This window comes from Portunus trituberculatus, chromosome 14 (assembly GCF_017591435.1).
Source record: "Portunus trituberculatus isolate SZX2019 chromosome 14, ASM1759143v1, whole genome shotgun sequence".
Taxonomy (NCBI): Eukaryota; Metazoa; Arthropoda; class Malacostraca; order Decapoda; family Portunidae; genus Portunus; species Portunus trituberculatus.
Window position 1 is genome coordinate 14,930,154 of NC_059268.1, and position 11,530 is coordinate 14,941,683.

General features: G+C 43.5%; 3 protein-coding genes across 21 annotated transcripts in view; 1 reads left to right on the plus strand and 2 right to left on the minus strand.

The window, feature by feature from the left end:
* LOC123503394 (trichohyalin-like) overlaps positions 1-2,876 on the minus strand; it is a 53,611-nt gene extending 50,735 nt beyond the window's left edge. For 11 of the 19 annotated variants that reach the window (XM_045253126.1, XM_045253124.1, XM_045253121.1 and 8 more), the window contains exon 1: positions 2,731-2,876. The gene's annotated coding sequence lies outside the window, so the exon portion shown is untranslated. The remainder of the gene's footprint in view (positions 1-2,730) is intronic. The other 8 variants (XM_045253129.1, XM_045253127.1, XM_045253128.1 and 5 more) reach the window with 1 other exon arrangement.
* Positions 2,877-5,094: 2,218 nt separating this feature from the next.
* Positions 5,095-8,290, minus strand: LOC123503399. Its single transcript, XM_045253147.1, is given in 6 exon segments — positions 5,095-5,410; positions 5,627-5,728; positions 5,900-5,986; positions 6,438-6,506; positions 6,849-7,390; positions 7,393-8,290. Coding segments are annotated over 5 exon segments (1,497 nt in total). The 5' UTR covers positions 8,090-8,290; the 3' UTR covers positions 5,095-5,410.
* Positions 8,291-9,991: 1,701 nt separating this feature from the next.
* The window catches only part of LOC123503397, a 25,973-nt gene continuing 24,434 nt past the window's right edge, over positions 9,992-11,530 (plus strand). The window contains exon 1 of the mRNA XM_045253139.1: positions 9,992-10,840. The gene's annotated coding sequence lies outside the window, so the exon portion shown is untranslated. The remainder of the gene's footprint in view (positions 10,841-11,530) is intronic.

Here is an 11,530-nt window from a genome sequence, read left to right on the forward strand (position 1 = left end):
CCAGTAAAGTGTGCTGACGTGCTCTCTACAAAGTCTTGGCGGGGCTCCAGGATGTGCTGCCCGACCCCGTGTGCCTCCCTAACTAACAACACTTAACCTTGATCTCAAAATGGTCGCTGCCACCCCTCGAACATCTAGAGCAGTCAGAAATCAGTCATATTTTGTATGGCGGACGTGAATGTCACAGGGTAAAGGCCAGCGGTAATGCATTTCACAGCCTTACGATCGCGCTAACTCGCTGCTCTGTACACTAAGCGTCATATTGAAAAACACTTCCTTTCACGGCGACCAATTTTAAGGGCCACAGTGACAATTAGCCGAGTTCTAAAGGTGATTTGTCCTGTTGGTAATGCAAATGCCTTGTTAACATTCCATTAAAGTTACAGAAACACCCTTAAAAATCCGTTTCACTTCAACTAGAATCCTTTGAAAATAGTGAAGGTGAGGCGCAAAATTGTTTAGGGACATTAATCCTTTCAGTACCAGGTCGCGTTTTCATATTCATTCTGGTTGCTATTTGGTTTTCTACAGCTTCAGAAACATATGTTGGGATGAAAATAGTAAAGACTGTGGCCATTTATTTTCTGATCTCCATAGACGCCTTCTAATGTCAATAAAATCGTCTAATCATACCCAAAACTCAAGTTAAAAATGCGTTTGGTTTTCTACAGCTTCAGAAACATATGTTGGGATTAGAATAGACTGTGACCATTAATTTTCTGATCTCCATAAACGCTTTCTAATGTCAATAAAATCGTCTAATCATACCCAAAACTCAAGGTAAAAATGCGTCCCAATTCTGAAGAGGTTAAGGCAAAGAGATCCGATAGAAAAGGGAATCATACCAAGTTACAGGAGATAGAATTAGTGTTTATCTAACTAAGCTTCCGTAATTAGAATATCGACTAAATTTACCGATTGAGTAGGACTGACTATGAAGTTTTTATTCGTATGTCGTGACGGAAATTGAGGGAAGATGATTTAGTAAACTATAACTACTCTGGGTTACAGGTATTTACTTTCAGTTGCTACAGTACGCGATGAATACTGATGTTCCGTATCATATCACTCAAATTCAAGTAAACTAAATCAATCCTATTAGTAAAGTTTCTCCTTATACCATCCATTCATTGAAACGAAAACGAGAACCTAACCTGTGGTGCGTTTTCTTCCAATGTTATGTTTCCTTTCCCATAGTCACGTTTTCCTGTTGATCTCAGTAACTTTAACCCCTTCACTACCAGGACGCGCACAAATATTCATTCTACTTACTATTCGGCGATTTTACACAGCTTCAGAATCTCATGTATGGGATTGAAATAGTGAAGACTCTGGCTATTAATTTTCTGAGCTCCATGATCCTTCCTAACGTCAATAAAATCGTCATATCGTACACAAAACTCCTGGTAAGAAAAGTTAGAGTGTTGACGTACCCTTGTATCCCAGTGGCGGCCGTAACGTAGGATTACAACACTAATTCTGGCAAGTTTCCCCGGATACCGAAGTACCGAGCAACACACGGAGACGAAATAGCTACTTCCTGTATACCTATGTGCTGTGAAGTGTTACGGACTCAATCTTGGTTCACGTAAGCTCTCTGTTGTCTCAGTATGCTGTGTATGTACTTTGTCACTCATCAGTTAATAAGAGGTCATATCTTTCATGTTATCTGTCGTTCCATCTCGGCTACATTCATTCAGCATTGGTGGAAGTTGCTTGGAGTCAATCTTGGTTCACAAAAGTTCTCTGTTGTCTCAGTATGCTGTGTTTGTACTTTGTCACTCATCGTTGACAATGGGTCGCATTTTTTCATGTTATCTGGCGTTCCATCTCGGCTACATTCATTCGGCAAGTTCTAGTGGAAGTTGCTTGGGGTTTTCAAGAGTGTTGACAATGATTTTATGTTATCTATAGGAAAGAACACTCCTGAAGACTTTAATTATATATGTTGACTTTGAGAAATCGTCCTTTAGAGAGTTTGTTTATTTGTACTCCTGATGCCATAACACAATGCGGGACACGAACAAAGGGAGAGCACACAGCGATGGACAGCGACACGATTATCTTTGTGCTAAATCGAAGAGAACACCTAAAGAGAAAAACCTGAACAAGAGAAACAGTCACGGAATGAATAGAGTTTAGCATGGTCCATTTCTATTGAACACTGGACAGAACAGCTGGTATTTACTGTCATAGTGGTATGTCTCACTGAAAATTGTGGTAGAGAGAGAGAGAGAGAGAGAGAGAGAGAGAGAGAGAGAGAGAGAGAAATAAACCACAAAGATTCTCACTTCATTAAGATTTCAGGGTACCACACAAAAGGCTGCTGAATCTTCTTTGTTAAACCCCATAACTTTTCTTTTACTCGGAGAAGGATTACAGTTTAGAGGAAAATGGGAATAAATTGTCTATTTTATTTCCGTCTTGACAAAAATTTCAATTCACTTTTCTTTCCCGTGTAAATATACCAGAAAAAAAACAATTCTCAGCGTCTGCATACCACGGTCTTCTTACAAATGCACATATCTTACAGCGAACACGAAACGCCGCCCGTCACAGTTACTCTCCTTTGCTGAATACACAGTTAGGAAGCCGAGGAGAAAAATAGCCGAAAACAACCATTCCTTGTAGTAGATTCTTTGCCAAGTGGGATGACAGACTTCCCCCCTGACACTCCTTCTCAAATGAAAAGCTTCCCGACGCACTACCAACAAAATGGGGTCAACTCACCGTGGTGGGCCAAAGTGCGTGAAAACGTCCCGCAGCCTCCGCTCCTGGCACACACACAGGTAGGCGACCCTCCCGCACCACTGAACCTCGCAGGGCGGCGGGGCGTACGTGGGGTGCCGCTGGCGAAGGGGGAGGGGCGCAGATGGCGGGGAGGACGCTGCTGGTAAGTAGGGAAACCAAGGCTAGCGGTGCTCTCTGAATCTCAAGGGACTTATAAATTAATGCTATTATGGATGTAGGTGTCTGCTGTGTGTACAAGGTCAGCTGCTGCATCCATCTTAGAGAGTGAGGTGTTAGAAGCCTGGCGCCGTGTTTATTCATGTGGCAGTTGTGGTCTCGGAAAGAAGAGAAAGTTACTTGTTGAAAAGGAATAATGAGAGCACTGGGATGGTTACCACAGCAGGGAAGAAAGCCTATCCAGCTGGTGGGCGGGTGCCAAAGCCGCAAGCTATTTCTGTGTTTAGTGCGTCAGCAGGCAGGCATGGGAGGGCCGCGCCGCACCCCTGCCACCTCACCCCGCCCAACCCACACTACCAGCTACGCAGTACTTTACACATGACTAACTGGTATACTGTTATCCAGATATAGCCCTGATAGCACTCAGACCAAGGCGGAACATAGGAAGTTATGCACTAAAAAGAAAAACAGAAAAGGAAAAGGAGAATTTTGGGAAAGCTAAGCGTGTTTATTGGAGCTGGGTTACCGTGTGTGTGTGTCTGTGTGTGTGTGTGTGTGTGTTTGTGTGTGTGTGTGTGTGTGTGTGTTGACGTATAAGAATCTAAGGATAAACATCAAATACATAAAGAAAAATACAATTAGAACGTATATACAGACTAGAGGAGGAGGAGGAGGAGGAGGAGGAGGAGGAGGAGGAGGACGTATTAATACAGTCAACAAACTTTTCTTTTGATGTTTTCATTGCCGCTTACATAAGAGACAGCACACGAGCGTCAGTGGAATCAGTTAGGTGCCTGGCAAGAGTGTGCCTGAAGGGTGGTGAGTGGTGAGCGGTGCCCGGCCACACGCCCGAATACTACCCAGTGACGTCATCCTCGCGGGAATTATGCCGTGCCTGAATTAGATGAAGAAAATTTACTTCCAGGGACGGATTAAAGGAAAGGTGAAGCGGTTCGTCCCACAAAACAGGTAGAGATGAACACCTGTACAATCACTCATTTACTTTTTTATGTAAGAGGTGAAAGCTGGCTAAAGGCACTAAAAAGATAAAAATAAAAAGGCCCACTTAGTTGCCAGTCCCATTGCAGGTCCGATACAGTTAGCCAAAAGAATGGGGATACGTGTCTTGAAACCACTTAAATGAAGTCAAGTCGTAGTGTGTTGGAAATACAGAAGTAGGCAGAGCATTCCAGAGTTTACCAGGGAAAGATGAAATAGGTATAAAAAAATGAATGATTAATTAAAGTTATATATAAATGCAGCAAGACTAATTGGCTGACTAACTTTAGACACACTAGTAGGTGCATTAGAGTATATTACATGCAATACACCACATTAAAATAAAAAGTATATGAAAGAAAATATTTGTATACACTTTTATTCCACATGTTACAGATATGATAAGATTACATTTGCTGAACCTTAATATTTTTCCTCGAAGATTGTGTATCAAGAAGAATTGTAGGAAGAGAGGAAGACGACAGCAGGGCAGGAAATGTATTGATAGTGTGTTGTGAGATCTGGGTGAAGAAAGTGTACACGGGAAGTTGTGAGGATGGCTGGCGAGAAAGAAGCGTGGAGGGACACAATCTTCAACGTCACAACACTGCTACCTCGGTAACCAATCCTTATGACGTGTTTCTCTCTCTCTCTCTCTCTCTCTCTCTGCTTCGCTAATATCTCTGCTTAACCCCTTCAGTACCAGGACGCATTTACATATTCATTCTGCTTGCTATTTAGCGATTTTATACAGCTTCAGAAACTCGTGTGGGGATTAAAATAGTGAAGACTCTGTGCATTAATCTTCTGACCCCCATAAACCCTTCCTAATGTAAAGGAAATTGTCTAATCGTACCCAAAACTCGTGGTAAAAATGCGTCCCAGTACTGAAGAGGTTGATTAGTAGTGAATATGAAGAAGTTACAGATTTAAACCTCCATTTCCTTTTCCACATTCATGCAAAATATTAATAGTCTTTTTTTTCAGGTACAAAGTCTTTTATGATTTGTCATTCATATATTATTTCTGGAAGGTTCGCCAGGCATGTATGTTGTCTGGTGGATAGATTTTAGGTGTAAAGTAGAGGAGAAGGATAGAAAGATGACGAATGAATAAGTTGAGAAAAAATGAAACACACACACACACACACACACACACACACACACACACACACACACACACAGAGAGAGAGAGAGAGAGAGTCAATGTTAGTAGACAAATTCAGCTCAGGCGTCATATGCTTAAGATGGTGTGTGTGTGTGTGTGTGTGTGTGTGTGTGTGTGTGTGTGTGTGTGTAGCAAGGGTATTGCATAAGTGTGTTATTACAGTCCTGCTTACGCCATAGAAAGAAAACGGGCGCGGCTTCGTTGTTATGGTAAACTCAAAGAAACATTGCAACTCGTGCATTATCATTCTCTCGTGAAGGAATGCTGAGGTAGTGGTAACAGCTGCTATTTGCATCATTTCCTTCCTTGCATATTCACCTTTTTACTCCGCCTTTGCCTGAAAAAATAGATAAGAACTTAATGAGTAAAAGCTGTAAATAGACAAATAGCTAAGTATCCCCTTTAGCCCATGAATTCCCGTGAAAAGCCCACATGGTATAAAAAAAGAAAAAAATAGCTAACGAGTAACATCAGTTATTAATCTATCATTGTCGTTGATAAGGAGAAAACAACTTGAAGGCTGAATCAGTGACAGTAATGGAAAGCATCTCGCCTATTGCTGGTAGTTGAGGTTTGCTGGGTTGCGCATCACAGACTTCTCACTCGTGTCCAGCTGGTAAGCAATGATGACGTAAGTGGTGATGAAGCTAGCCATCTGGAAGAGAAGATCGCCGTAGTAATGGTCACCAAGGAGAGAGAGAGAGAGAGAGAGAGAGAGAGAGAGAGAGAGAACTGAACGAGACTTGAAAACTGAGGCAGCACGGTGTTTGAGCACACTTTACCTCCCGTTCCTCCCTGCTCTGTGGCTCTCGTAGCGGCCACTTACCGAGAGGAAGCAGTGTGGCCCGAGGGTGAATATGCCGTAGATCCTGAAGACGGGTCCGTCCTGGAGAGCAGTAATGGCTTCATCCATCTGAAGAACATGTGTCTCCTTAGCGTCCTACCGACACGTTCCCACCCAAACCTTATCTTTTCAGTGAGCGGAGGGACCTGCTGTTAATTCAGTGAGCGGAGGGAGGAACTACGGGAGCTTATGGTACGTCTTTGTTTACCGCTAATTCAACCACTACTACGGTAAAATCTTTTGATAATTTAACACTCCTAACTCTATGGATCAGAATCAAGTATTATTAGCCCAGGGAACAGTACTTCTGAAACTGCTCTCCAAAGGCTCCAGTCGAAGATACTCGTGTTTTTAAAGTACTTTCATGGTTCTGGTGATAGATTAGCAAGACTTCTAGTTTAAAGAAAAGGAGAAACTGTCTTGAAAACCCGGCTAGATGCCTCTGTGGCCTTGGGAAATTATCGTAGTGAGAGGGGAAGGCGTTTCTGAATCACATCTAGTCCATGCCAGCAGCCCTCACCTCCTGCTTTTCGATCGCACTGGACGTACACATCTTCAGCCGTCGTAGGAGTCTTATTAGCTTGAGTCTCTAAAACAAACAATAGAATGATAGTGAGAGTCTCTGTTGGTCCATTCCTATATTCACCCCTTCCTTCTTTTATCGGAGGTCTCTTAACTCATTACAGCATCGATATTGAAGTTTGCTGGTACACGAAAATGTGAACTTTAGACCCGATTGACTGCATGCGAGGATAAAACAATCCACTAAGAGGGACAATCTTGATGATGCAAGAACACATCCTAACCTGCATATATGTCTCAATGTTGATAGAGTTTATTCCACATACTTGTGAAAACTGAAATCATAGAAACTTCTTCGTAGGTATTCTAGCATTATACTGCTTACTCTGCATAAAACTTTCCGACTTACCTCTGCTAATAGACGCTCCGGTCCAGCCAAGATAAGAGCTGTCCGCGTGAAGCTGCCTATGAAGAAAAGGATAGTTAAGATGGTCGCGTGGAAGGAGACGCTATCGTTTATAGTGAGGAAGCTCATGCTAGTCAAGCAGAGAGTTTCATTTAGCAAAGTTATCGCTACTGGGACGCTAAAGTACTTCACTGTTCCCTCCAGGATGTCATTTATGTGATAAACTAAGTCAGTAGCGTTAGACAGTAAAACTTCAAATCTGGCACTGAGGTTGGCAAGCGGTGCTGTACTTGTCTTGTCCTTTGGGTTTAATACAATGTCATGTTTTGAGCCAGCTTTCTTTCTTTCCCTCATGACTACGCAGCAGAACTGGAAGCCATCTTCAAGGGCAGTGGAGATGTATGAACACATGACGTAAAAGAGCAAAGGAAACAGAAAGAGGTTGGTGTCACAAGGCAGGATACCCGCGAAGCATATCACCTGAGTAATGGTATCGATGTAGGGAATGATGCCAGTGGTCCTAGGGTTATCATGGATGCCATATGCACGAAAACCATTATTACTGATGCCATGACAAATATGGTGTTTAGCTTCTTAAAGCGGTGCTTCTTTGAACCAGGAAGCTCGAACATGCCTTGAACAACTTTTGCCAGGGTGCGCTGGGCTATGACGGCGTTCAGCGTCAAACACACGATAGTTATATTCCATGATTTGCTCATCACCACCAGTGTTGTCGTCTTGATCACCGGCATGTCCTTTCCTCCCTTCAAGTCAAACATGATCACTGACATTGACGCGAGGAGGAAAATAAGGAGGCTGATGGCCATTGTCCAGACGAGTAACGGTTTTCTTCGAATAAAGAACCCGCTTGCAGAGTCCCACGTGTAGGGAAAGCCTCCCAACACTCGCACGCACGCCAGCACACCACGCAACATCCACAACATTTGCATTTTGCTTAACCTTGGCACTATGGATGTGGCAAACTTTGGCTTGTATTTCTCGTTTTGAGAATACACATGACCAACTTGATCCACAATAGAACCCAGAGATGCAACTCTTCCCTTCTGCTTCCCTCCCTCCTGTCCGACAGTTGGAACCACACTGTATACCTCCGGATATCGATCGTGGCGGCAACGGTAAAGCGCCCTGTCACAGTGACTGGAGGAAACAGAGAAGCTTTCTCCATGATTGCATTTTTTTTCCTCAGCATGGCGACAGAAACAGAGAATAGCATGATGAAACATTGCGGCACGCTGAACATTCTACGAAAAGCTATTCCAGTGTGCAGGAATTGCTTTAAGAATGTTCAGGGGCTGACTTGTGAATGTTGAAGTTGACCTGTCTTTCGCGGTTTCCTTATTTTTCTTAATCTTAACTCGTAGTTTCTATCTATTTGAAGCACCGAAAGATATTTCAAAAGCTGACAGTAACATGAAAATTGCTTGGTGAATCAGCCATCGACAGAGGTGAATGTCACTGGGACAACGCCCAAGAGACTGTCATTATAGAAGAGATCTGCAAACACCATAGAGGGTAACGATAATGGAGGCAACACAACATTATCGGTAACACAAGTGGTGAGATGAAGCACCTCCCGGTTGCCACTTATTCTCCACGGCCCCTGCCCCTCAACAATCCCACCAGCCGCCCTCTGATGAAGTGAAGTTATATGAATATGCTTATAGATACTTCACGAATTGAATACTGTTAGCTCATCCATTTATCATCCCACTGAAGTTACTCTAGTCATCATTACATAACAGCACTGAGACATATTTTACTTACCTATGAAAAAAAATATCATCGTTAAACACATTATTAGAAAGCTCTGGTGTAGTCTTAGAAATCTATCAAGGTCATACGTGTGAGTGTGGAAGGGGCGTGTGTCAGTTACCTTCACCTTGCATTTGTTTACACTGCTGGCCATATAGTCTGTGTTTGTGTTCGCCAGCCATGCTCAAGGAGAGAAATCTGATGCTGCACTCTCAAACATGTTATTTCTAATCAACTTACTTTTTTGTTTAGTTTAGGTTTTCTGATGTTTTTTCTAGTGTAATCGAAATGTAACATGCAAAAGTCGGTAACCTCGTATTTTCATTTCTTCCTGTTTTTCGTTATTTATAGTAGTGTTCACCAGATATCCTTTATCATGCAGGGTTCCCACTATTTCCCATCTGACTCCCTTTTCTCTTTGCCTTCTCGCTCTTCTGTCAACAACACTCTCATGACTTCAGCCCTCCTCTTCTCCCCACGCAACCCAAACCTTCGTGTCTCTCTATAATCTTCACTGCCAATTCTCTCTTTCCTTCAGTTCTTTGCAACAATTCCATGTGTGTTTGTCCCGGTGTCTATGGCATTTGCAGCAGCTTTCCGAATATCTCATTTCAACGGATCGCAACCTCTTCCCTTTATGTTGCTTAATGTTGGGAGATTTCTTTGAGGGATTTAGTTTAGTGGAGCCTTTCGATCCGATTACTGAGAAAAGCAATCACGACAATTCAGATTCTTGTTTCGAATTTCGGCGATGACTGTGAGATGCTTAGTAAAGAAGCGAAGTGAACGTACTTAGATAGAGCAGAGCTATATTTCAATTGCCCAGCTCTATCCTCCAATGGTAGTAATGGTTATAAATCATTGGAAACACTACAGTCACCTATTGTAAGTTTAATCTAGTGGTGACAGGCATAGGTGATCGTCCACGTGTCCAAGTTTTATCTCCGACCTTGTGTCTGCCTTCTTCATTATGTGACTGGCGAGAGGGAAATGTTGGGCACGTTATCCTTCATTCAGTTCTATAGGTCAAGAAGATGAACGTGACATCATCGGCCTTTGTATTGCACCGATGGCAGAGTTCAGCGACTATGGAAAGCTGGAGGATCGAAGGCTTGGAAGGGCTGAATGTAATCAGTGATAGCGATGTTACTTAAGGGAAAGAAACCCTCGACCTCTACTCTTAAATAATCAACTCACACACACACTCTCTCTCTCTCTCTCTCTCTCTCTCTCTCTCTCTCTCTCACGTATGATACTTAGGGCGGATCCCACTGCTGCCTAGCCCCGAACGACGATCTGAACGCCAGCCAGACTAGACGCCGGCCGGTGGTGATCTGGAAGGCGTTATCACTGTTATCATTTACTCCTGGAAACTGCAAAAATTTTATGTGAAGGTGTCTGAAGAGGAAGAGAATACTTGGGAAAAATGTGTTATTTGCCATGTAATGACGGTGTTGGTAAGGTGGGCTTCAATAGCAGCATCCATGGGGGTGCACGAGATGGTGGTGCCGGCTCGAGTGTTGATCAATAGTACAGCGCTGCCGCCCGCTACGCGCTCCCCTCCTATCCAATAACAGGACCGATGCACGGGCGTTGTCAAGGCTCCCTAACGTGCTCTGAGTCAAACATAACACAAGTTTTTCAAGATGTGCACTTCAGGGTGGCAAACTAAAGGTGGATTTGGAGAAAATAGTGAATTACGCAGTACGACAATTGCCCTGGCGGTGAAGGGAAGTCTGGGAATAAATTTATTTCTCTCAGAGACACTGTTTCACACACACACAATCGTATCGTGCAAAAAAAAAAAAAACCCACGTACCACACCGCTGCTTTTTCTCTTTAGTCGTGAAAGTCGTGTGAGTGAAGGAAAAAATATTCTGAAATGAAGACGTCAACATATGCCTTCCATGCATTACTGTGAATTTCGTGGTCATTTGCCCTGTATTTGAAAATCGGCAACCGTGGAGTAGCGTGCATCCAAGAAGCCGCATTATTTTATTGTTAAGACATTACCTTTAATTAAGAAGGCTGGGATTAATTACAGTCAGTGCCAGGTAGGTGTTGAGATGCCAGGACGTGCCCCACACCCCGGCCCTGGCTAACCTTTGTGGTGGACTCGGGTTTTGCTGTCGTGATGTGACTCCTGTGTCTCACCTCAACACCTCACTCGTCGGTGTCACGCTGCTTCCGTCTCTTATCTCCTCACCACGCATTGCTGTTGCGTAAGTCTCTGTTGTAGTTTATCTGTGTGTGTGTGTGTGTGTGTGTGTGTATCTTTGATAAATAAATGAATGAATGAACACACACACACACACACACACACACACACACACACACACACACACACACAAGCACACACACACACACACACACACACACACACACACACACACACACACACACACACACACACACACACACACACACACACACACACACACAAATCATTAGATCCATTCATGCCTGGTCGTTTGTATAATACGCCCGTCACCCTCTGAGAGCCACGCCCTGCTCTCCACCTATCACTATATGAAGTGGACAAAAATGCACTGTCCCTGTGAATAATAAACAAGACGTGTGGGGAGGTTATCCCAAGTGATGCTCTTTACGGTAGCCACTTAAAGGGGAGGGACCAGACAGGCGGGGCAGTCTGGTCGCTGGTGTTTGATCTGCCACCAGGTGAGGATGGCTTCTAGTCACACCTGTGCCGCGACCTGAATACATTAAACCTTCCCATACCACTTCTACCTACAAATCGTGAGTCATGAATAGGTGAAAGATGAGTAATCTGACGGACTTCTCACCACGAGAACACTTACTTGCAGTTCGTGGCGGAGCTCGAGACTCGTATCATGTATTTACCTTCATAGGTGTCACAATGCTGGAACAATGGCAATGCTAAAAACTCGTAA